The sequence below is a fragment of the Canis aureus genome, chromosome 9 (genome assembly GCF_053574225.1).
Source record: "Canis aureus isolate CA01 chromosome 9, VMU_Caureus_v.1.0, whole genome shotgun sequence".
NCBI lineage: Eukaryota > Metazoa > Chordata > Mammalia > Carnivora > Canidae > Canis > Canis aureus.
The window spans coordinates 73,242,555-73,269,246 of NC_135619.1; the positions used below are offsets into that span (position 1 = coordinate 73,242,555).

Genomic DNA, 26,692 nt, shown 5'->3' on the forward strand with positions numbered 1-26,692 from the left:
TGTGGCATTTTGCATTTGCCAAAACCCATAAAATGTATGACACAAAGAACACACCCTCCTGTAAACTATGGTATTTAATTAATAATGATATATCAGTATTGGCTCATCCATTGTAACAAACGCACTCACTGTAATGCAAAATGTTAATATTGGACAACAGGTGGCAGGTAATATGAAAACTGTACTTCACATTTGATTTTTCTGTAAGCCTGAAAGTTAAAGTCCACTACTTTGAAAGAAAGAAAAAGAGAAAGAGAGAGAAAGGATGGAAGAAGAGAGAAGAGAAGAGAAGAGAAGAGAAGAGAAGAAGAGAAGAGAAAGAAAAGAAAAGCTACTTTTCCCATCTTCTAAGACCCTCCTTTGTTGGATCTTCGAATTTTTCTTCCAGCCCTTAAAAATCCTCCACAACAGCATTACTGTCATATTCTGTTGGTGATCGTTTGGATTTATCCACTTATTTATCACTTTATTCTTCATTCCTCCTTGCATCTTCGACTTTCCTCCAGGATCATTTTCTTTCTATTGGAATATGTCTTGTAGAACTTTCTCTAATGAGTCTAGTGGTGGCAGATTATTTATCTAGAAAAGATCTTTATTCTGCCCTCATTCTTGAAAGATGTTCACTGAGATTGAATTGCAGGTGTAGTTATTTTCTGTGAGAACAAGGAAGATAAGCATTTCATCACCTTTGACTTTGTTACAATTGAGAAACCAAAGTTAGTCTTTGAAGGGACTGTGATTCTGGCTACTTTTCTGATTTTTGTCTCTAACATTGATTTTTCAGTAGTTCCACTGCTGGGTGTCCAAATGCGGATTTCTTTTCAATCAGCCTTTTTTGGGATTTGTTGCACATCCATACATTATTATACTTCCTCAGTGCTGAAGGGTTCCAGCCATTATGTCTTCTACATTCATCTTTGGCTTTAATCAAACATGTATTGGACTTTTCCATTTACCATCTTTCTTTGTAATCCTCACCTGTATTTTTCACTTTTTGTGACTTCCCATGCTATGTTCCCATTGAGAGCGTCTCACATTATCTCTGATGAAGGACCAGGCTTTTTTTTCTTGATTTTCAACCCTTCATGGACTGATGCTTCTATAAAATACCGTGAAAATGAATAACTATACAAATGAAATGTAAAATGCAGCCTTTTTGTGTTATTACAGCCAGTAGATATAAAATTGCCTTGCTGAGCTGCTGTCAGAATCTCTGAGCACCATGCTTAATTTCTGTTACCTTGCTGGGAATCTTCAGGTCTGTCTAGCATGTGCTAAAGTCCCCTTTGTTGAGCTTTTACATCTCATATCCTTTTCCATTTATTGCATTTACATTTTTAATCTGCAGTATGACTTTCTCCTATTTTCCTGTTCTGTCGCAGATCACGCTTGCCATTTCTGGGGGTGCAGTAAGCACAGCTACTTCGAGTTCTGTGTCACATGGTATTATCATCCTTGTCAGAGTGTGCTTGTGTTGTCTTATTTCCTTGAGTACCTGACTATTTTCTAGTATATGCTGGTCATTGTACTCAACTATTTAAAATAAGTTAAAACCTAAAATGAAAGTATCTTCTTCAATAGGGATTTGTTTTCGCTCCTTCTACCAGATACCTGGTTCGCTAGCAGTCTGGGAATGTTGTAAGTCACAGCACTAGTTTATTACGACTTGTTAAATTAGTCAGGCCGGTTGTCATGTAAAATATCCCGCTTATTCCCTGCAGTTCCTGTAAATAGAAGTCTTTTTTGGATGGAATACATCAGACATGTTACTGTATAACCCGGGAGATATTGGTGGTAGTGCAGGATAATTGTTCGATTTGGTGACTGTCATAAGTGATGCCAGATTCTACACCGTGTTAGGGTAATGATACGTTGATCTCTCCATCAGACCACGATGCTTCCCCCTGTGACTAGGCTGTCCCGAAGTACTGATGGCGATCTGCAAGGTCTGTTCCCCACCAGCCGTGTGCTAATGCCATGTATACCATGAGACAGTCCTTGCTTGAGTCAGCAGTGTCACTAGAGAGTTAACATTTAATCTGGCATTCTTCTGAAAGCAGAGCTGTTTCTTACCAACTGGAGATACTTGGTTATCTTGACATATAGTTCCTACGGAAAGTCAGAACAGGTGTAATGCTCTGCATTTTAGTTAGACTTTCCCTCAACTGGTGAAAACTAGAGATTTTTTTCTGGTTTTCTTTTTTTTGAATATCATTATGGACTTAGGTATTTCATTTATTTCAGTGTGCTACAGCCATCTAAAATTACTGTTTTTCTGATGTGTGGCTGCATAACTTCAACCATTGGGTATTCTTGAAGCTCTCTCCTGTGTATTTTTTTGACATGGACACACTTATTTTTGATTCCTTGATTTCTAACACAGTAAGATGTCCCCCAGCCTCATTTTGTACCTTCCTTGCCCCAGACTTGGAATCAACTATTTTCAAAGAGCCCTGATTCCTTTCAGTGGGACCTGATTTTAGAGACCAAAATCTGGGTACTAAGGGTGCTTGTTGCTATTGGACTGGTGTTGCTTTTAGGTGCTGTCAATGGAGGGAGATGGAATATAAGTATAAATATGTTGACATTCATATTGACGTTTTCAATTAAATTTTCATTATGGTGTTTTCAGATGATTCTTGAATTTTCAGTTTTATCTCTTTTACACTGAAAATCTTGCTTTCTGACATCATTGACATAATTATTGCCGTATCCTATTAAAATAATTCACAACAATAATGCGGATATTATTACAAACAGCAGGAACTTTGAATTGGCTCATTTCATTGCAGAAAAAGTGGTTGTGCTTTTATCTGGATCCTATCACATTTTTTAAATGTGCAGGAAGGATTGGCACCTTGAGAATATTTTCATCCTCTGGCCTAAGAGTGTGCTATGTGAAGGCCACTCTCATTTCTCTTTGGGTGTTTTAAAGTTTCCCTTGTGTGGGTTTTGCACATTTCTTATTAAGTTTTACACCTAGATATTCTGTTATTGTTGCTGCTGTGTCTTCTGAATAGTTAATTATTTTTAGGAAGGCTGTTGATTTCTGTGTCTTGCTTTCACCTCCGCTTTCTTACTGAATTATCTTATTGTTTGCAGTAGTTTTTCCATTGATTTCTTTTGGTTGTTCCAGGTATCTAATTAGATCTGTGCTTAAAGATGGCCTCACATTTTTGTTCCTAATTCTTGTACCTCTAGTGTCTTCCTCTTGAACTGGCTGAAAACTCCAGTAAGGCGTTATAGGTGGTGGTGCAAGCAGGCATGTTTGTCTTGTTTCTGACTTTAACGGAAGTAGAAGCAGGATTTTTTTTTTAATGATCGTGTTATTCCATTGTGTGGTGAAACCTTGGTTTTAAGTCTGTATAGATTGTGGCATAACATAAACCTTTCATTGTTGTTCATATCTTTAAACCTTTTCTTAAGGTGGGCTCAGAAAGGAAGTACTGGATCAGAGCCTGTGTGTTTTCACAATCCCTGAGAGATACTGCCCAGATACTGTCCAGAGAGGTGGCACCGTACACAGTCTACCCAGAGCAGATGAGACACCTGTCCTGTCGCACCTTTTCCAGACTGGGGTCATTTAACACCTGAGTCATTTGTTAAGTGGAAAGTAGCATTTCCTATTTTACTCATTTAACAGTAAGGCCGAATGTAGTCTTCGGGCCTTTTGCTTTTAGAGAGCCTCCTGAGTTAGTCCCTTCCTTACGGTAGAAGCGATGCCAATTGAAGGGAGATGCTTTGGGTGATGTGTAGGAGGGGTAAATCAGTTGCCCAGTTTGTTTCTTGGGGCCATTCTCCTGATGGAAAAGAGCCTGGGAAGAGTCAGGTCATAAAGGAACAACTAGGACTTAACAGCAATTAGCTGGAAACCTTGGGGCAGAAATTTGGTGTTGCTAAGCACTTGGGCTTTTGTGAAAGAAGTTGCTACGTTATTATTGTGAATTCTTAAAACTTGGGTTTTGAATGGCAGTTAAAATCTTACATCTCTTGCCCTCCTTTAGTGAAAATGCAATACTTCAGCCTTATTCATAACAGTTCATTTTCTGATACAGTTGAAAGTTTGGCCTTACAGGTCATTTTTACTGCCTAAAGATGAATTGTGCGTGTATTTAGGAGAGCTTTGCCTCTTGGCCGTTAGTTGCAGAATTATAACAATGGAGTATGAGCAGCTGCCAGAGTGCCTGCCCTAGTTCTGGTGGCCTGAGAAACTGCTCTCATCACTCCCGTCTTCTGCCCTATGCTTGGATTTCTGTGTCTGCTCCTGGCTGCACACCATGACAGAGGAAATGGCCCCCGGTGCCAGTTCACAACAAATATTTCCTGACCAACCAGGTTGTCTGGAGCATGGGGAGGTGGTCAGGACAATGACAACGGCCAGAGGTGGCCCTTGCCCACCAGGAGCCAGCAGACCCAGATCCACCGTGCTTTCCCGACTCAGGCTCCTCTTGGCTACCTTCTGACTGCAGCTGGGCAGCAGAGACGCCACCAGGGCCACTCGTGTGCATAACCCAGAGCTGATGCCACGTCGGCCAGGCCGGTCCTCCTGAGACCTTGCTCTCCTGTCTGCTCTCCCTGGGCCACAGACGCGGCTTTTACACAAGGCTCAGGCTCAGGCCTCTGCAGCCGCCCCGGGGCAGAACCTGGGCGTCTGCTTCCAGCTGCCAGCTGTACTCTCCACTTCGTGCCTGGCTCAGGCCTTGCCCACACCTCACCTCGATTTCTCACGGCACCTCGCGTTCGGCTCATGACCGCACACACACATGCCATTCCTTGGAAGGGCCATCCTCTGTCACCCTCAGCACCTGGTTTTCCTCTGTGCTCTGCCAACCTCAGAGGCAGCCGCCGTGCCCTGCTACTTCTGCCCACACCGATGTGTCCTGCACCACCTGGCTCGAGCCTGCCTTATCTATGCATGCAATTGTGGCAAAATCTGCATAGCGTAGTATCTGTCATCATAGCCACTCCTAAGTGTGCATTTCAGTGGCATTAAGTACATTCCCAGTGCCGTATGCCCATCACCACTATCTCTTCATCCCCAACTAAGCCCTGTCCTGGTAAACAGTGCCTCCCGTCGCCCTCCCCCAGCCCCGCACCTGCCATTCTACTTTCTGGCTCTCTGATTTCAACTCCTCCAGGAATTGGGATCATGCAGAATTTGTCCTGCTGGCTCTGGCTTATCTCTCTCAGCATAATGTCCTCAAGGATCATCCTTGCTGTAGCTAGTGATGGGATTTCTTCCTTTTTAAGGCTGAATAATATTTCATCGTATGGCTAGACCACAGTGTGTGTATCCATCTGTCTGCCGATGGACACTCAGGTGGCAGGAGGTGCCACAAGTGGTGCTCTTGGGTGAAGTGCCACCGAGGGCAGAGCTGCTTGCATGTCTGTTTTGGAGCATCTGCCAAGGATGGAGATGCGCTCTATGGGAGGAGTGGAGAGCCCTCCAGGCCCTCCGACTGCTCCTTCCACACGCCCTTCTGTTTCCAGAGAACTGCCATGGCCTCACCGCTCCTCCACCTCAGGTTCTTCTGTGTAGAGGAAGTTTGTTATTAATAGCTGACGTGAGAGCACCTTGATATGTCACGTGTGCTAGAGACACCTTGTGTGGGCGCCCTGCCTTCTTGGAACAAGGAAGGGCTGTGAACACTTGCTCTGCTTTAAAGCTTTCCAGCCCAGCTGTGGGGAGAAGCCCAGCAAGCACTGGGGGTGAGTTTTACTTGGTCTACTCCACTCACCCCCGCCAGCCTTCCCTGGGGACCAGCCCGGCCACGCCTTCTACTCACAGGACTTTCGGATCTGCAGGGCGACAGGCCCACAAGCGCCTGTCCCTTTGTCCTTGCTTTTGGCAAGCAGAAGTTCCCTGGCAACCTTTGAACACAGCTGAATGTTAGGTATCTTTGATCTGCCTAAGGAAAAAGTCTATTTTAAACTCTAAGTGAAGCCAAATGTTTTAGGTTAGCTCTCTTACCCAACAAAACATACATCACTCGTGCTCATGCAGTTTCCAGTTAAAAAAAAATAGTGCTGGTCAGAACAGCGGCCTTGCTTTGCTGTGACGGCGCCATGGCTCTCTAGGTTCAAAAACAACTTTCTTTTAACGAAAGAAACTATAAAACTTCTCCACTAAAATATGAGCAGATTTAATTTGCCTACAAAATTGCTGGGAGATGAAAAATAAAAACCTTAAGCCAAATTTAGAAATGAAAACTGGAAAGTTTTATTCAGAAATGCTAAATCAGAAATAAAATCAGTGGGATGTATTTACAGGCAGTTTGCTTTTAAATAAAGACCAAAACAAAGTGACAGAGGGACCAGAGAATAAAGAGTAATTCCTTTTAAAACCTTCACTTTGGTGCAGCACAAAGTTGCTTGCATTTGCATCTCTGATGGGAAAGTGCACGAGGAACAGTGGGTCTGTTTGCCGGCCTTCTGTTCTGGAAGGCACACCGCCCGGAGCCCAGAAAGGTGCCTTTCCCCCCTCGGCATTAGCTCAGGCCCTTGGTGGCACAGCTGCAGCAGCAGGAAAGGGGAGGGGGGCGGTCATCACTGGAGAGTCAGGAGCCCGGTTTGAGGCCATCCTGGAAAGCAGGGGGGCCCATCACAGGTGGTACTGGAGGGCACAGTGGGACAGGCATTGTGTGCCCAGGGGACAGGAAGTGTTACTATCCAGGCAACTAAGTGACATGTCCATTTTGGTTATGTGCTACAGGGAAGAGGTTTAAAGAGTAGTAAGGGGGTTTGGGAACATCAGAATAGGTGTTGCTGCTTGATTTGTCCATCATTCAGTATATTTGATGGTGCACATGCTGTGTGCCAGGCACCATCTGGGAGCTGGCCAGGGGAGAGAGTCTGTGGCCTGGGGTGGGAAGTAGGAAGGCTTCTGGGATGGGGGTGGAGGTGGGGGTGAGGTCTAAGCAGAGATCCCACTGCAGCCTGGAGATCTATCTGAAGCACCATTGGTAGAGGCCAATGTTCTTCAGGTGGTTTCCAGCATGACACCTATAATGGCTGGAGCCACTCCCTCCCAAGCTCTGCCCCTCACCACAGCAGGGTGGTATACTCCACCTGTGACATTTATGCCTCCTAACAACCGAGGAGATGGAATATCACATATACCTCCTTTTCCAAGTGAGGAAAGAGAACCATCCCAGGGTAATGCAAGGTGGCAAAAACTTGCAGCCCAGTGACAGGGGCGTGGCTGCAGTAGTAGCCTCTTCTGGGAGCATCCACTGAGTGCTTGCTTCATCAGTGAAGACAGTACTCCGGGGACTGGTTGAACCCTGATAGCTTGTGTGTGTACAGAATCCAAGCAAAGGTGGCAGATGTGGTGGCAAAAATTAACTAGTCCATGACTGAATCTTTGGGACAGGGACTCCACATCCTCTAGTTTGTTGGTTCAATTTGTCCTGCCCAACTTAGGCCAGTTTTTGTTGGTGTGTTTTTACATACATGAGGTCATAGATGTATCACAGTGAACAAACCTTTGGGGATCATACATCCTTCCCATCACAGACCCTTCTTGATTCTTCACCTACACCCAAGAGGCAGTGTTTGTTGAGGGTTCCTCGTGGTAACTTCATTTGGATGTCTTTTTAAAAACTGTTACTTGTCATTTTTATCAAAGTATTATATGCTGATTTTAGCAGTACTGAAAAATACACAGAAGTTTCAGGAATAAAAACCACCCGTTGCCATAACATTCAACAGTGACTACTGTTGTTGTTTGGGGAGTGTTTCTTTTTATGGATCGTGCTATTTTTGAAACTTACACACTGACATTTTCAGTTATTTTCACTTTATATACTTATAAAGATTTTTGGTGGATGTGTAATATTTCATTGAGCGGGATCATCCCTTTGACATTTAGGTGGTTTCTGGTATTTTAGAATCATAAATAAAAATGTGATGCTCTCCAAAAAAAAAAAATTAGGAATTAGCCAAGGAGGTAAAAGACTTTTGTGTTTTGTACACTACTTCAAGACACTGAAGACAATGCCAGTCACTGGACAAACGTCTGTGTTTGTGGACTGGAAGACCATATTGCTAGGCTTATCAAAATCCTAACAGTGTTTTTTCCAGAAGTGGAAAAGCCATCCTAAAATTTACATGGTATCTCCAGGGACCTCCGATGGCCACAGCAGTCTTGAAAAAGAACACCACATTTGGAAGTCTTAAATTTCCTGATTTTAAAACTTCCTGCAAAGCTACAGTAATCAAAACAGTTGTGATACCAGCATAAAGACAGGCATATATACCAATACAGAGTAGACTGGAGAGCCTGGAAATAAACCCTCACATAGACGGTCACATGGTTTTTAATAAGGGTGTCACCCACTCAGTGGGGGAAGGACAGTCTTTCCAACAAATGGCCCTAGAAGAAACAGATGTTCAGAATGAAGTTGGAGTCCTACCTCATACCATACACAAAGAGTAACTCAGGGGCACCTGGGTAACTCGGTTGAGCTTCGGACTCTTGGTTTTGGCTCAGGTCATGATCTCGGGGTCATGGGATTGAGCCCCCTCCATCGGGCTCTGTGCTCAGCGAGGAGTCTGCTTGAGATTCTCTCTCCACCCCTCCCTCCATTCCTACTATCTCTTTCTCTCTCTCTCTAAAATAAATAAGTATAGTCTTTAAAAAAATAAAGTAGCTTAAAGTGGATCAAAAACCGAAATATAAGAGCTGAGAATACAAGCTGTTAGAAGAAAAGCTTCATGAAATTGAATTTGCTCGTGATTTCTTCAAAATGACACCAAAAGCACAGGCAATGAAAGTACAAATAGTTGAACAACATCAAAACTTAAAATTTCTGTGCATCAAAAGATATAATCAATGAGGTGAAAAGGCATTCTGAAGAATGGGGGAAATAAGGGTCATTTATCTGAGAAGGGATTAATATCCAGAATATATAAAGAACTCCTATAACTCAACGACAAGAAAACCAGATTCAAAAATGGGCAAAGGACCCAAAGAAACATTCTCCAAAGAAGACATACACAAAGCCAGCAAGCAGATGAAAACATAATCAGCATCACCAATCGTTAGGAACATGCTAAACAAAATCATATTGAGATACTACTTCACATCTGTTAGTCTGCCTACTATCAAAGAAAAAAAAAAAAACAAAACAACCAGTGTTGGCGAGGATATGGAGAAATTGGAGCCCTGTGCACTGTTGGTGGGAGTGCAAAAGTGATCCTACTGCTGTGGGAAAAATCATGGCAGTTCCTCAGAGAGTTAAACATAGAAATGCCATATGTTCCAGCATTTTCACTTCTGGGTGTGCGCCCCAAGGAACTGAAAGCAGGGACTTAAAATAGATACTTGCGCACCCATGTTATAGCGGCTTTATTCACGGTAGCCCGAAGGCAGAGGCAGCCCGAATGGCCATCTGCGGATGAATGGAACAGCACATTCACACAACGGAATATTACTCAGCCTTACAAAGGAAGATGCTGACACCTGCTATGGCAGGGACCTTGAGGATGTTACACCCAGTGAGGTAAGGCTGCCACGGGAAAAATCCTGCCTGAATCTGCTTGGATGCAGATCCCCAGACACAGAAGTAGAATAGGGGTGGGGTGCTGGGGAATTAGTATTTAATGGGGACAGAGTGTCAGTTCTGCAGGATGAAGAGAGCTCTGTGGATGGACGGTGGCAGTGGCTGCACAACGACATAAGTGTACTTAATACCACTGAGCTATACACTTAAAAGTGGTTAAGATGGTGAATTTTATAAAATGTGTATTTTAGCCCAATTTAAAAAATATTAAAATGTGATGCTACACTCTACTACTATGTTTCTAGAATAGAAACATTTCTAGAATAGATTCCCAGGAGTAGAATTACTTAAAGAATCTTGATCCATCTTGCCAGATTATTTTAATTCCGAAAGGATCAAAACAACTTACAGATTTGTTGGCAGGGTCACAACGTGCCTTTACCAGCGTTGAGTAACTACCATTTGTTAAAATTACTGTTGATTTGATAGGTAGAGAAATGCTTCTTTATACAATTATGATCAGTTATAGTTCTTTTGTGAACCGAATCATTTCAGCATCAAGGACTCATTTTTTTATAATCAACTCTAGTGTGTTATTAATTCCTTATATTTATAGCAGTTATATTTCCTCTGGTTTTTTGGAGGGAACATCAGAAATTTGTGAATTTTTTAATGTGAGCAATATCCATTAAGGGTTTTTCCATAGTTTTTAAATGTCCTATTTTCTTGACACTCCTCTTCTGAAAGCCTTAGGGATTTACAGGGTGATTTGGATTTGTTTGGTTTTTTTATGTAACTCCTCTTAAATTTTATTTTGGTGCAAAGACTTAAATTCGCTTATTCCCACATAGCCAACCGGTTATCTAATTGTCCCCTTTCCACTGATTTGGGAGTCTTTCTTTGTCGTAATAACACACTTGGATGCATATGCTTCCCGCTCTGGGGGCTGTAGCTTTGTCCCACGGACCTGACCTCCTCTTAGGCCCTCATCCCACAGGCAGGAATTCACAAGCTTTCCAGTGGGTGGGACTAGCCTTTCTCACAAGTTATCTCATTCTCTTGCTTTTCATTTTTCCAGGGGAACTTTAAAATTGTTTTTGTCAAGAAAAAAAATTCTGGACAGGAAAATAAAGAGACCCGACCAGATTTTGACCAGAATTGCTTTAAACCTGCCAATCAATTTGGGGAAAAATTAACACCAGCATGTTTATAGTATTTATACTTCACTCCAGGAGTCTGCCTTCTGTGTATTTGTTCAAGTGTTTTTTTCCTCTCTCCATATTACTTGTTTGTTTGCTTATTTATATTTAGGATGTGTTTCATGACTGATTTCCAGAGCACAGAACTTGAGTTCTTTAAAGAATCACTTTATATGGACAAGGCTTCAAAAGAGCATAGAGGGAAATCACTAATAAAGTTTAGATCCTTTGATCTGAGATCATTAGGAAAAATACATCAAGGAATGTCTTCACTTGTTCGTTGACTTCTAATCTGTATATTTTATGGAAAGATTTTAGGAGTCTTTCCCCCTCATTTCTTCATTTTAGATCATCAGCACAGTCTTGGGACAGGCGCATTACCCATTCTCATCCTGTATGATATATCAAATTATTTGAGGGCAGGTCTCTGTCTTTTTATTTTTTTAAAGATTTTATTTATTTATTAGAAAAAGAGAGTGTGCACAAGGCAGAGACACAGGCAGAGGGAGAAGCAGGCACCATGCAGGGAGCCCGACACGGGACTCGACCGCAGGTCTCCAGGATCACACCCTGGGCTGAAGCCAGGCACCAAACCGCTGAGCCACCCAGGGATCCCTTTTTTTTTTTTTTTAAGGATTTTATTTATTTATGAGAGATAGAAAGAGACTGTCTTTTTAAAGTACAGATCTGCGGGAAGCATCTGCCCCGGACCCCTTAACCAAGCCCCCTCGTTCCTAATTGCAGACCCTTCTGAGTTCATCTGGCATCAGTCTCTGAATGAGAAGGTGGTGGTGATCCTAGGGGAGCCGTCCTCTCCTCCATCTGACAAAACCAGAGGGTCAACAGCCAGAACTGAAATCCAAACTGAACATTATCTGACTGAAAGCACAGGCAGTTTTTGTTGGACTAGCAGAGGAGCCAGGCAGGGGTGAGGCCAAGTGTGTGTACAGGCCAAGTGTCCACAGGACTGGTCCCATTGCCTGTTGTAGATAATTGCGTGGCCAGTTCTAGAAGCCAGCAGCATCCTTCAGCTCTGTGAAAGAGGGAGGCCGGGGTGGGATTTAGTTGGCTTTTACTTATTTATTCTCGTGATCGGTATTGATGCATATTGGAAAAACTACCTTCTTGCCGGTGGGGGGGCCTTACTGAGCCATTGTAGTGGTTCAGTCATTCCTGGAAATGTACGCTGAGCCAGCCCACAGGTGTAACTGCTAACCTCACGTGCACGTCGGGTGCTGCTTACTATTGTGAATGAGGTTTGGGAATCAGGGGGCTTTTGCGTTCTTGTTCACACAAAGGAGTTGTATGAGACCGCGTGAAAAGAGATGGGTTTTTGGACAGACTTAGTCGTGTGTGTCAAGAAGTGAGGACTTTGTTTACAGTTGTATCTGCCAGAGGACTTTTCCTGTAGTTTATTTGATGCTTCTTTTTGTTAGGGGATCACCTCTTTGATCCCCTCTTCATACTCCAGAAGTGTCTTTCTCATAATAGCTTTTTACACGAACTCTTCTTGAGGGCAAGAAACAAAGATCTGAGTAATAGCTTTTACAACTAGCCCCATAAAAATAAGGGAAATAACCTTTTTTAGCTTAGAGATTTTAAACGTACTTAAAATTTCTAAAAACTTGAAAGTATGTAATGTGTTGACGTCTTTGAGATACAAAAATGAACACGGCCATCTCATTTTGTGGCTCTCTTTTAACTGCCTTTAATCTGTAGCGCTTTCTAGGTATTCACCTTAAGGAAGCTTTCGTGCCCCGTGTAATTTTTTAACTAAGTTTTCCCAATGAAAACCCTAGATCTCGAGAAAAGCTGGCATTTGAGGATCAGCTCATAACTCGGCAACAGGAGGGGCTGAGCTCGAGTCCACAGTGGCGATCTGGGATTGCATAATGTTTGAACAGCCCTTTGCTTAAACAGCACGAGCCCAGGTTGCCCGCGTGCTAGCTCCACTCGGGATGTGGGAGCACCTGGAGCCGGGGGCAGCTGGCGGGAAGGAGGCGCCCCTGACTTTGGGGGGCCGGCCCGGGGCGCCGGCGCTGGAGGTCCTGCGGCTCGCGCCACCGGCCGCTCCGGGTCCGGCGGAGCAGGGGTTGGGGAGGGGGGGTCCCCAGCCTCAACCCCGCACCTCGGAGATGGGCTCTCGGGCTGCAAGTTGGCGGGGAGCGGAGCCCGCGGGAGGCGAGAGCCGGGAGCCCGGGGCCGGGAGCCGCGCACACTGACAGCCGAGCAGGGCGCTCTCTCCATTTGCAGTTTTTTTAGTGTCATTTTAAGTTGCAGCTTCCGGCCAATCAGCGAGCCCCGTGCCTGCTGACATCACGGGGCAGCCAGTTCCCTCCAGCTGCAGAGAGCTTCAGTTTGTCTTTTTTTTTAAACTAAAATGGAGGCTGGTTTCTTGCCTTAAGGAGTACATTGCCTTTCCCGCTGGAGTCTAGATGTGGACATGTAATAAAGCGGGCAGCAGGATGGTGGTGGACGCGGCGAACTCCAACGGGCCTTTCCAGCCCGTGGCCCTTCTCCATATTCGAGGTAAGTTATTGTGCGTTTCGCTGAATCGGAACCTTCCGTGGTTAGTTAATAAATGGCTATTGTGCCTCCGAGGAGAGGGCCAGGAAGTCCCCGCGGCCGAGCCTTCCCGGCGCTGCAGACCCGGCCGCGGGAGGGGGGCTGTGTCACCGCGGTCCGGCCTCCCCCGAACGCCTCGCACGATCGGAGTCTTGAGAGAGGCCTTGCACGCATAGTTCAAAGCTGGTTTTTCTGCTTTCTGCTCGCTCTCCCATCCCCCTTTCCGAGCCGTGCTGATGTCAAAGGATGTGAAGTCACTGCCCGGGGAAGGTATTGGGTGGAGGTGGGAAGGAGAGGCGGGCGGCAGCGCCTGGCCAAGTTGTCCGTCCGCGGAGTTTCTGTTGCATCTGTGCCGCTCGACGCTGCAAACGTTTCATCGGGGGCACGTCTCTGTAATAAAGATGGATCGCCGTCAGCAAATATGCAGAAATAATCCGGAAGAGAACTTGCTTTTTCAAAGGATCGTTTGCATCCCTGCTGCGGAGCCTCCAAGAGAAATAGGCTCAAGCTTCGCGAGATAGAAATCTATTGTGGGTCACGATTTCTCAGACGTTAGCGGGTTCGTGGACTAGTGGGAAATATTTTGCATTTCGGTAGGCTCTGCGTCGACACTTGACTTTAAATCTTAAAATGGCAACAAGTTCCCGGTGTGCACATACATCTCGCTTCTTGTAGTTTATACGAGATTTGGGCTCAAGATGTAGCTGAAAAACACAATTACCGGCGTGATTAATAATAATTTTTAAATAATAATTATATTAAAGTGTGCATCCCAGGGTAGTAGTATACTTGCTCTGAGTTGGTATTTTGAAACCTGTGTTATATAAAAAAATTTTTGTTCACAATCGAGAGAGACAGGAAAATGGATGTTAAGCTTTATCAGATCACTTTAAAATGTGTAATGTCACAGCTCCGCCCTGACAAAACAGTTGTCACTGTCAGAATCTCCTCTGAGGACCCGTGTTAAGGAAGGGTGGGGGCAGCATCTCTAGGTGACTAATAGTCCGTGTGACTAAAATGCCGGACAAGATTTTTCAGATCGTAGGGTGTATCCAGGGAAGATAAACCGTACGGATACTCAATCTGTTGGAAGAAAATGGGTGTTGCTTTTCTCTCCAAACCCTCTTTAATAAAGCTGGTGAAAATTAATACCCACAGCGAGCAACTTGTAGGTTGGGCTACGCATTCATCATTTTATAGCGTGTGTCCAGGAAGGAGCCCGTGGTGACCACAGACAGCATGCAGATATTTTAATGGCAGGAACCAAACGGGTAAAAATAAAATGTAATCGTGTTTAGGTTTGAGTTTGTTCTTAAATACTGACGAGTTAGTAATAAGATAACTTTATTACACGTAAAATACTTTTTTACAGTTTTAAGGTATCTTATAAAAGATTTTTGTGAGGTTTTTTTTTCTGATTTTATTAGTGATGGTACTAGCCATTTTTTGAACTAACTTTATTCTGAAGTGGAATCATTTGGCTTTACGACCTATTATAGCACGCTGATTTTTTTGTTTGTTTGTTTAAACCAAGACTTTATTATAGCCAGGTTGGATTTTTTGCCTTTGGTTGAGCCATTGGTTGCTTGCTATCGAACCGTGGAGGGAAAAAGTAGTGGAGTGTACTAACCTGAAAGAGACAAGTTTTTAAGAGGCCGGGTAACTTGTAGGGACCAAACGGTAACTTTTCATTCCAACGGGGGAGTAATTTTTAATTTCAAAACCTGAAAAACTCTTTGTTTACTCCTCACTAGTTTTTAGAGCAAACATGTTAGTGTGCAGTTTGGCAAGATTTGTTTTGCTCATACTGGTTTTCAGAGTCCTGACCGATTAAACATCCCATCAGCCGCTGTCCTGCGTGCGTGTCCAGTGCTGAGGGTCAGTATCCGTGACTGAGAAGCACAGCCCCACCCCAGAGCCCAGGATTTTGCAGAGAGACCCACCACCAGCAGCACCACTACCCAGGGGTCCTGGTGCTGGAGGGACACACGAGCGCTAACTCTGGGCAGGTGGGCTGATGCGCAGATGCCCAGGTGCAGGGTAACAGGGACTGATGCGCTGCTGCTGGGGAGAGGCGGCGTCCAGGAGGGGGCGACACTGAGGGCCACCCCCTCTGCCGGTGCACTGAGGTTCCCATTTAGGGAGGAGGGGTCTTCCACACTGAAGGGTAAATGACCTTCCAAGGTCACACAGCCCACACGTGGTCAGGCCAGAATCCAGAGGCCAGGCAGTTGTGTTGTTTCCTTTGGCATCTTTAAAAAATAATAATAAAATAAACCAACTTATTTTTAAATAGAAATTTTGGCAGTTTGTAGAACCTTTTGTCACAGGATTATACTTGCGGTTTTTCCCAGCACCTTATCAACTTTCATCTGTTTCATTGGCCTCTTGTGTGTGACAGTTCTGTGCCCAGGGCTCATTTCTTCATTTATTTTACAAAAATTTGTCAGTTCCCTGCCACACCGTGCGAAGCAGGTCCTCAACTCAGGACATGCAGCAAGCCAGCACTGTGGCCCAGCCTTGGGGGTCTACAGCCCCCAGCAGGGTGGCACAGTCGAGTAAACAAAAACATCCGTACATCTCTAAACTGATCAGTAGGTCCCAGCTGGCTGGATAGTTATCTCCTATTAAATAATCTAAAGTTTGCAATTTATACAGTGAATTAGCTTATAAAAAAAAAAAAGTTCAAGTGTGAGAGGAACATAAGGTTGAAATTGAAATTTATATAAACTTTTCTGTCTGTAGGAGAGAACGTCACCTGAACTGAAAGGCTGTAAATTTAGCTCGATGACTTAAATCCTGATCCCCTAGTGCCATCCAAGAGAACTGCCTGTGTTGGTGGCAGTGTTCTCTCTGCTGGCCACTGCGGGGGTCCCTGTCGCGTGTGACTGTGGAGCACTTAAAATGTGGCTCGTGCGACTCAGAAACTGGATTTTTGGGTTTATTTCATTATAGTTACTTCAACTTTAAATAGACACTTGTGTCTAGTGGCTCCTGTACTTGGCAGCACAGCTCTAGCCTAGGATCGACACTTTTTCCAAAAAGGGCTGGATAGTACAAGCGAACCTTGGAGACGTTGCAGGTTCTGTTCCAGACCACTGCAGGAAAGCTAGTGTCACATTAAATCAAATCTAATGAAGTTTTTGGTTTCCCAGTGCCTATAAAAGTTATGTTTACACCCTGCCCTGGTCCATTAAGTGTCCGGTGGCACCACGGCAGGAAAAAAACCAATGTACATACCTTAATTTAAAAATACTTCATTGCTAAAGCAATGCTAACCATTGTCCGAGCTCCCAGAAGGCTGTGATCACAGATCACCACAACACTTATAATAATAATGAGAAAGTTTGGCATTCTGCGAGAATCTCTAAAACTAGGCCACAGAGACACAAAGTGAGCAAAATGCTGTTGGAAAAATGGTGCCCCCAGACCTGCCTAACACAAGGGTGCCACCAACCTTCAGTTTAAAAACTCAGTATCTGCGAGGCGCAATAAAATGAGGTGTGCCTGTAAATAAATCTTTTTGACCGTGAAAGCAGGCATAGGCGGTAAGTAAGTGAATAGGCATGCCTGTGTTCCAGGAAAGCTTTATTTACAAAAACAGGTGGCAAGCCAGATTTGGCCCTTGGGACCCAGTTTGCCGACCCCCCCATTCTTGACCGTTCCGTGAGTTTTGACCATTCTGTGGGTTTTCGTGTAGTAAAACGTGTTACTTCCAGAATCAGGTTTAAGGCGAGAATAGCCAAGCCAAAAAGCTGTTAATGGTAAGAGAAGAGAGAGCTCTTGACCCTTCTCCAGCTGCGTTACTCTGGCCTCAGGAGAGTTAACTACTTGCATCTTGTTCTAGTTGTTGGTAAACTCCCTCGGTTGAGGAGTCTGGCTTTGAAGGACTGAGACACAGCCGTGGCCAGGTGGGGAGCTCAGGAGCCAGTTATCCCTTACGTGGAAACCCATTTTTCCTGGGACATTGAGGTCTGACTGCAGAAGAGTTTGTTTTCTCACAAGTAAAATGTGCCAGAGGCAGCGAGGAAGTCCAGCTCAATCCCGTGGCTTAGCCAGCACGGCTGCACCATGCAGGTGGCCGGCCAGACATCGGACACTCGCGTGTGACGGGATGACAGCAAACACAGTGAGGACGGTACCCAGCAGCCCCACACTCCCCAGACGTTTCAGTGGCGACCAAAGATAAAAGACCTCCCAAAAGCTCAGACGGTGAACCTCTGCACTGCGCATCCGGTCAGCTCAGGAGTTTTACTTCACAGACATCTGTTTTGTGCACCTGTGCTTCTCTCTGAAGCAGCTTTTTAGAACTACACCTTTAAAGCTTACCTGTAGTGATCCTGTATGTAAAGATGTTTCTTGCGTACTCCCCAGGGTGCGGGGAAGGTAACCAAAGTAACGCAGCTCCCTTGGGGTGGGGGTGTTTGCATCAAGTCTGCACACCTTTTCTTAATTAGTCTTCCCTTGAACTTGGGTGTAACATCTCCTAAGAGTTTTCTGACCGTAACTCTTGCCTTACAGCAAAAGCTAAACTCCCAAAATTCTCTCACTAAAATAGGAAGAATGGGAGAAAAAGACATGAGGTTGACAGTCAAGAAAAGGGTGTGTGTTTTTAAGCCTTGGAAGAGGACAGACTCCTCACGGGCTGAGTGGTTGGGGTACATCCTCCTCCTCATCTGGCTTCTGGTTCCATATGTCAGATACAGTTGCAGAGTGGCGCTCTTCGAGAACACGGACTGGTTCCTGCCAGCATTCCTGCCTGGGAGGTGAGCAGGACACGTGCCAGTGTCTCCCGTCCCCAAGGTCGCCAGCCTGTAAGGCCGAGTGGGGGGGGGGGGGGGCCTGCCCCTGGTGCCAGCTACATGTCCCCAAGCTGCTGCTAGTGGCCGTCCTAGGAGGGGAGGCAGCATTTATGGAGAGTGCAAGGCCCGGGCCACAGAGAATGAAGGAATCAGAGTCTCAGATCATGCTCTCCCCTCTGCCCCACATCCAGGTGTTGAGAGATAATCATGAAGCTTCCACATCACATGCGCCTGCTGATTGTTACTGTTTTCCCCAGCGTAATATATTCGAGTGTCTGGAGTTCAGAGCTCATCTCAGGTCCACGTGAGAGCTTGCTGCATGGCGCTCGTCCACTCAGTGTGATCATCCCCCTCCCTGCTGTCCTGATTCACCACCTAGTCTGCCAGGTGTTGATTGTGAGCTTCTTTTTCTTGCCTCCTCCACGGATCATAAGTATCCTGAGGAAGGGCACGGCCAGCTGGATATTTCCCATGACCTCTAGCATCATCCCAAGTGTGAAAGCACTCAGTGTTGGCGGGTTGAAAATAAAAAGCTGTTTCTCTGAAGGATCATCCAGATGGTGTTTATTTGGTGTGTTTTTTTAGCTAATTACTTGATCAGATAGTACTTGTCAGGCTCATGAGAAGCTGTACAAGGTACCTGATTTAAAAAGTGGACACAGGTAACCACTCTCTGCTGGGCCTGGCTTCGGAGGAAACCTCTTCCCTACCAGATGGAGATAGTCCCACCAAGGATGTGGAGATGCCATGAACTCAAAAATGGGGTGATCGGTTTTCTCTCATAATGTACTTAAAGGAAAGTCTTTTAATCTTGGAAGGACACTGACCAGAGCCCATGAGGACAGAGAACTATAGATAGCGGGTGAAGTCTGGTTTTGGTTTGGGTCCTTAAGTTGTCCATAAATCAAAAGCCCTTCTGTTAAAGAGAGAGAGAGAGACGTTACAAATACAACAAATGAATATATATCAGATCTTTGTTCTAAAAAAATAAAAACAAAAAACCTATAGAGGACATTTTGGGCACAGTCGGAGAAGGTCGAGTGCAGAATGACATGGAATGCTGCGGAATTAGTTTTGGGCGCAGTAAAGGTGTGGTCCTGTTGTAGGGACTGTCCTCCTCCTTGGGGACTGGAGGTGGGATTATTGAGGCGTGCAGTGTGATGAGCTCTGTAGCTTTCTTGAAATAATACACAGAAAAACTCCGTAAAGCAAGTACGCTAAAATACGAACAACTGTTGAATCTAGGGAAGCAGGTATAAAGCTTCTGTGGAGGCATAAACTTTTCCATAGTGTTACGAGGTATCCTTACGATGTTCAGCTTTAGGGAAAATGCACAAAGGAGGTGTAATTATTCAGAAATTGTTTCCTAAACAGTGAGCAGTGGTCTTTATGTTCAAGTTCCGGCTTTTCCTCCTTTTAACCTTTATGCCAGTTGACAAATCCGTGGCCGTTGGTGGACTCATCGGGTGAGGGATCGGCCTCCCGGGCGGGGCAGCGTCGAGGCCTGCGGCTGCACAGACAGCAGCCAGACAGCAGCACCATCCTACCAGACGGTGTTTTGGGGGTGTACACCTTTTTGGACGTTTATTGGCATTTTTATTGGTCTTTTAAAGCATAACAGCCTTTAAGGCACACACGCAGAGAAAACCAGGGTTCCCTCTGAACACGAGAGGTGGGTGCCCCGGGCTCCCCACCCCGCACCCCGGCGCTGGCTGGCGGAGCCGTCCTGGGCAGGCTGACTCACTCTGTGCCTGGAAATGGGAATGCGATGCCCTGCCTCCCTGGGTTTTATGAGGGTAAGAGGAACCCATGCAGATAAAGTGTTAAAATGGTGCCTGGAGCCTTGCGAGGCTCCCCACAAGTTGTCACCCCTTTTCTAGATAGACTTCAGAGCCCAGCATCTTAACCACACTTTTTTTCCCCTTCCGCTGTATTACTTGGTTGTTGGTTCATCTTGAAGCGTATCTGTTTCTCTCTCCCTCCCCCACTTAGCTAGCCTTTTCTCATCTCCCAGTTGGCTTTCCTTTTCACCAGCCTGAAGAAATTAGCGTCATCAATAATCCTGGAGTATGCATGTACCGCGTCCCACTTACAGACTGTGTAAAAGTACCTAGTAAGCCGGTCACAGGCACCACCTCCCGGCCTCGCTGGTCCCTGTGCTCATCCTGCAGCTCCCTTGGGTCCAGTCTGCTCCACTAAACAGGTCAGCGCCTGCTTGCATCCCTCCCTCCCCACCCTTGTTAATAACACTTTCGAAAAAGGTCTTTCTCTTTTTTTTTTTTTTTATTTATTTTTGCGAGAAAGGGAGAGAGAGAGAGAGAGGAGAGAGAGCACACACCAGTTGGGGTGGGGGACAGAGGGACAGAGGGAGAAGCAGGCTCACCGCTGAGCAGCGTGCTGACTGAGCCACCCAGGTGCCCGAAAAAGGTCTTTCAGTAATGTTCTGGAAGAATGTTATTTTCAGAGTCAAAGGTACATGATATGTGATTAGTCCCAAACAGGGTGACTTCCCTTGTCATTCCCCTTTAGTTGTGTTTAAATGCAGGTGAGGCTTCTGATGCTCTAGAAATTTGACTTCTGAAAGTTTACCGTCTTGTTGTCAAATCCCATTACATTGAATTCCTCTGAATTCCTTTTTTGTGTTGAGATTTTTTTAAAGATATATTTATTTGAAAGCAGGTGGGGGGAGGGGCAGAGCTCCCTACTGAGCCCGGAGCCTGATGCCAGGCTCCATCCCAGGACCCCAAGATTATGACCTGAGCTGAGCCCAGAGCCCAAGAGTCGGATGCTTACCCATGGGAGCCACCCAGGCACCCCTTGCTGGGATTTCTTATTTGCAATAGTATTTGAACTCAGAGGGATCTCAAAGATAACCTTAGATCTTACTGTTGTGTTAATGCTGTGGCGTTTACAATAGAGCTTGAGCTGTTTTAACACTGGCTATGGGGTTCTTCATGCTCTCCTTTGTCACTGATGCACGTGAACTTTTGTACTACTTGAGGATTTTTGTCTGCTGGTTGTTTCATTCAGGAGCGATGGGTTCTAATTTCAGTCTTCTGACTTAAAGTTATGAGAATAGTTATGTTTCACTGGAGGGAACAAGCCCAGTTCTTCCGCATTGCGGGTTCCCTCGTTCATGGTAGGCCTCGAGGAGGAGGAGATGGGGAGGGCATGTGCATGCATGTGGGTTTGCTTTGTCAACAGTTTGGTTTTCTCACCTTCATGGAGTAGACCCATCTGATGACTGTTTTCAGAAATCTGAAGGTGTGAAGGTGCTCGGTCTCTGGGCAGGGCAGGGTTCACAGGTGTGGTTCCGGGGGCCCCTGGAGTCCCAGAAATGCTTTCAAGGGATTTACAAGGCCCAAACGGTCTTCACAAGAATGCCAAGGCCTCGTGCCTCTGTCATGGTGTAGCCATGGTGGGTAAAAGTGCTCCTTCCACAGAGCTAGGCTGTGGGTTGTGTTTTATTGTGTGCCCACCAGCCTGACCTCGGAATGTCCTTGATGAAGCTTGACATGGTTAGTTTTACGAAGTTTCAATCCCTGCCACCCATCTTGATGCCTGTGATGGACCATGGAGCCCTCTGGCATGCCGGAGCATTGGGGCAGGGGGGCTTGTCTTGAGGAAAACTATACAGTTATATGAGTTACAAGCTGAACTAGCCACTTTTCAGGCTCAACATTCTTACTTCAAAGAACAAAAGACAGACAAACGGTCTTGAGAAGTAATGAAGCTAATCAGTCAATTCAAAGGAAACAGCAGTGACGCTGATTGTTGCCCATGATAAAATCCAAGATTGCAAGCAAAAATTAGAATTTTGGGAAAATTGTATCTGCCAACGTGAGCTTGACAGCTCCTCATGCTGATGGTCCTGGTAATATTAACAAATGGAGCTTCTTGATGTGTCCGTGACGGGTCTGCATGACCCCACACACCAGTACGTTCAAGCAAGCAAGAAATGATGCTACCAACGCATGGAGGCAGAAGAGACATTCAAATGTAGGACATACCATGGGGTTTGGATGTAAAATGTCCATCACTATAGTTTTAGGTTCTGTATTGCAAGTAATTTTTGAGAAACTACCATTTGTTGAATGTTAGCAGAGACTCAAAGAGGAATAACCACAATTTTTTGAGAAAGTCATCAAAATGCCTCTGTTCTTCAAATAAACATATCTGTGTGAGGGTGGGCTCCTCCCCCCCACACACATACTTCAACCAAAACAGCACATCAAACAAATTGAATACAGAAGCAGAAATGCAACTCCTTTCTGTCCTGTTAAGTCAGACATTAAGAGAGACACAGAAATGTAAAACAGGTTTTTTTGCTAATTTGGGAGAGAGGTTGTTTTCATAATATTTAAATTCACACAAAATGAGCCTATTCTTATTGCTTTAAATGAATTCGTAAATATTTTAAACATTCTCAGGGCACCCAGATGGCTCAGTTGGTCAAGTGTCTGACTCTCGGTTTCAGCTCAGGTCATGATCTCAGGGTCATGAGATCAAGCCCCACATCAGGCTCTGTGGTGGGTGTGGAGCCTGCTGAAGATGCTCTCTTCTTCTTCCTCTGCCCCTTCCCCTCCTTTCTCTCTCTCTCTCTCTCTCTCACACACTTAACGTGTGTGTGTGTATATATATATATATTTTTTTTTAAAAAACATCTGGTCAATATCAGTAGATGTAACCCACATAATCCAAGCTCTCTAGGGCCCTCTGGACTTTATAGAACGTACATGGGTCCTAACACCAAAAAAAAAATAAAATAAAATAATGGAAGCCACTGGCCTAGGAAATCTTTCTACCTTGGGCTGGATGTGACCTTGGCCCTATTTTTACCAGGACTCTGTATTTTTTTCTCTCCCCCACCTCCCAAAAAAATCCAAATTAAAGTCAGCCACCTAATGTTGTGAACAGGTCTCCCAGGCCATAGGGACTGGGTAATTGAGCTCAACGCCTGCACCGCAGGTGGTAAAGTAACCCCAGGACACAGAATTCCCCTTCCACCATAGTCTGCTTCCTTGTATCTTTTTTTAATCTTTAAAAAAAAAATCCATATGTGAAAACTTTAAAATTTTGTTTTATTTACAAATCTGAAAATCTCTCTGGCTTTATCCCCCCCAGTCAGCCTCCTTCCTTTCATGTCGCCTCAAAGTAAGTTGTTTGGGTTCACTGTGTCTCATTCCAGACGTGCACTCGTGTTCACGTACATAATGTAGTTATTCACAGAAAGTATGAATTTTTTGTTTTGGTTAAGAAAAAGATTGACACAAGAGCAGTTTTAGAAACGTAAATGTTTTATGGGTTTTTAGTATTTGGTCGCTGTCTATGGTGTTTTGATGTCCTGGAGTGACACTGTTACATTATATCATCCTGTGTATTGTACCTTATATACATATATTGCATAAATTCTAGTGCGATCTCAGACATCCTTCTGCTAATTGGGTTTAAACTATTGGCCCAGGTGGGCCTCTGGGAGGAACACCCCGTGGAGCATCTACCACATGCCTGGGACTGTCCCAGGGGCCGTCACAGACACTCAACGCCCACAGCCTGGCAGGATAGAAAAGCTCTGGGCTTGTTTTACAGGCATTAGAAACCATCCCCCGAGTGCACCTGACTAAACAGTGAGTGCAAGGCCAGAAGAAACCTCGCACCGTCTGCCTAGAACTTAGGCCACTTCTGCTACACCAGGCTGCCAGAAATGTGGGTTTTTGTTTTTCCCTGCTCGAGACCTGGTCCTGAGGAGACATTTTCCTATAGAAAGCATTGCCGACCCTTCTGTGTTTGCTCTTAAAATATTTCAGTAGAGGTTGGAAACATTGAGGTCTTGTTATGTTAGTGGCCCGCCTCTTCCTACCAGAACCCAGAGCTCTCAGATCCAGTCACTTGTTGGGGTCCTTGCCCAAGTTTCTATACCTTCCTGAATCTGCAAATGCCTTAAAGATGCATGAGAAGGGGGCCTGGCTGGTTCAGTCAGGGGAGCGATGCAGCTCTTGATCTCAGGGTCCTGAGTTCGAGCCCCTGTGTTGGGTATAGAGATCACTTAAAAATAGGCAGGTAGGTAGGTAAGCAGATAGGAAGATATGCATGTGATTAAATTACTTATTTTCAAGGATTTTAAAGGTGCTTCCATTTCTGTTCATCTGGTATCTCTGAGGACAAAAGCTTGTCAAGAGAATGAGCAATTTCCTCCCTTTTCTTTATTCTTAGCAGAAATGCTTTGCCTTCGAAAACTTCAGTGACTGTCCAGTGAGTAAGGGTTTTTTAAAAGTCTGATAAATCCAGACACTTTTCCTCTCTGCAATAAAGTCAGTAATGAATAAAATTACATTGAAAAGATGTTCATCTTAAAGGTTAACTGAAATTTGTACTTTCAGCCACGTTAAATTTGGGCTGCCCTGAAATTCTTTCCTCGGAGTCCCTGCCCCTTTCTCCCCTAAAGCACTCCTTTCTGTCCTTTGTTTTCTGTCCTTTGTTTTCCAGATGAGGCCTTCACAAACTGACCTCCCAAGGCTCCTCACACTTCCTTTGGGTTGACTTTGCTAATTCAAACAATGCAATACCAGGAGCTTGAATCCTGTATTTTTTTTTACCTCTGAATTTTGTGCATCAGTTACATGTGAACATATATCAAAATATTAATCCTGAAAATTTTTGTGCATTTAATTTTGATCTCAGTTGTAATTTTGTGTATTCAATTACACAAACATAGATTGCCCTGCCTACGGAGGTTGGAAAAATACCTTTTGATGGGGAGGGTGTGTTTGAGTGCCTGTGTGCATGAACGCATGTTTATTTAAAGCCTGATATCAGCTTATAAAACCAGTTCAGTCGACAATCTTGTTATTTTAGTATATAGGCTTGATCATTTGCCTGTTTGAGCCTTTTCTCTATCTGAAAAAAAGGAGAGCCTCCTTTTGAGTGAAATATAAGCTACACTTGGAGCCTCCCATTCCACCCCTCCCCCCAATAATTTTCCACGCCAGACTTCACTTGTGAATATTAAAAACAATAATGACAAAGGGAAGTTTAAGGAGCATGTTCAGGCAAACATTCTTTGGCAGAAAAACAAGGGACATCTCAGCCAGTTGATAGCCTTCACTGTGGCACCCACCCAAAGAAACTGAAACTCATGCCCATGGAAATATTTATGCCAATGAGGAGTGTGCAGACCTGAGGCAGGACAGCACAGGACCTGGTGCAGGTCTGGCGGCTGCTGCCTGCGTATGTCATCTGGTACCCTAAGCATTACCGTCATCCATTTCTTCCGGGGCTTTTCAGAGCTGTGGAGCTGTGAGAAAAAAATGGTTTAAGGACACCAGTTTAGTAGGAGCAGGCCGGGACTGCCAGCTGCTGCAGAGTGGGCACTGGAGGAGGACACGTAGACTGTTATTGTTTGTCATTAGCACCCAGGAAACTTTTTCATCTTCAAAGCTCCTTGCATGTGTTCATTAACCATCTTCTCTCCTACGAGGCAGCAAAGAGGTATTATTAGGCCCACCTTTACAGCCGTGGAAACCAAAGTAGAAAGGTTCACCGCCTGGCCTGAGGTCCCACAAGGAGTTGGTGACAGACCAGATGAGCACTGGGGTTTTCTGACTCACCATTCTGGCCTCTCTCGTACCTCTCCGAATGCGCACCAGGGCAGCTCTTACAGGTTCCTCTGTCACCGAGATCCATCTACACGGTACTTTCTGCTCTCGGTTTTTTTTTTTTTTATCGTGATGTGTGTAGAGTGCAGGGCTGCGGAAGCCAGCGTGGTTGAGCTTAGGGCATCATCTAGAAAGGAGACACAGATTCTGAGCCCTGAATGTCGGGCTGTACCTTGGGAGGTTGTGGGTCTACGTGAACTTGAACTCAGGGGAGCCTCACACTGGGCTCACTTGCTCTCAGCCCAGCCCAAAGCTCCTACCGGAGAAACTCGGATTGACCATTTTCCACTTGGTTTAAGGACCTCACACATCCTGAGACACTCAAATGTGAGGTTGCATTTTCAACAAAGGCAACAGAAGTGATTTCAGTGCTGAACATAAACTTACTACTGGTGAAGATTCCTCTTGAGTAATTCTTACAATTTAGTATGAAATTGCATCTATTGTCCTATTAATAATAGTATATATAGTATGAGGGTCTAGATAGGGAGAGGCCTGCCTATTTTATCTGAAAACTTGGTATCGTATAGGCATTTGTCCAAGGGGAAACAGTAGTAAAGACAACTCTTTCTTGATGATGTATACAACCGAGGGGATGTTTATGTTGTAGTAGAAAAACAGTCTATGAACTCAAGTTCCTCATTTTCATAAAGCTCTGCAAATGTTTCCTTCCTCATTCTTGGCTTTCAAGTACTCTGTATGTGTGCTCTTGTTGATACAAGCAGTGTGGCCGCCCTACATCCTTCGGTACACCGAAGGGGGTTAAAATTAAGACTGAAAATTGTTAGTGAAAGGAGTTCATTTCAGAAGGGAGGAAACCTTTATGGAGTATACCTAACACAGAAAGAACAACAAAATTTCCTCTTGACCTCCTGCCTCATGTCCATCTAAAACTGTGTTTCATTCCTTTGGCAAATATTTAGAAATCACGCCTTGGGTGCTTGGCAGTATACAGGGTGCTGGGGGTG

The 26,692-nt window shown here is 44.9% G+C and overlaps 1 protein-coding gene and 1 long non-coding RNA gene across 12 annotated transcripts in view; one reads left to right on the forward strand and one right to left on the reverse strand.

Moving 5' to 3' along the window:
- Positions 1–26,692, reverse strand: part of LOC144321175 (uncharacterized) — a 421,562-nt gene that overhangs the window by 301,663 nt on the left and 93,207 nt on the right. The window lies entirely within an intron of this gene.
- PPP2R5C (protein phosphatase 2 regulatory subunit B'gamma) overlaps positions 1–26,692 on the forward strand; it is a 122,930-nt gene that overhangs the window by 15,489 nt on the left and 80,749 nt on the right. Inside the window, exon 1 of one of the 11 annotated variants that reach the window (XM_077910637.1) lies at positions 13,029–13,231. The exons of 9 other annotated variants lie outside the window; for them this stretch is intronic. In XM_077910637.1, the coding sequence (XP_077766763.1) occupies positions 13,138–13,231 (94 nt within the window). In that variant the 5' untranslated portion in view covers positions 13,029–13,137. Of the gene's footprint in view, positions 1–13,028; positions 13,232–26,692 lie in introns of those variants that run through there. One more of the 11 variants, XM_077910639.1, reaches the window with a different exon arrangement.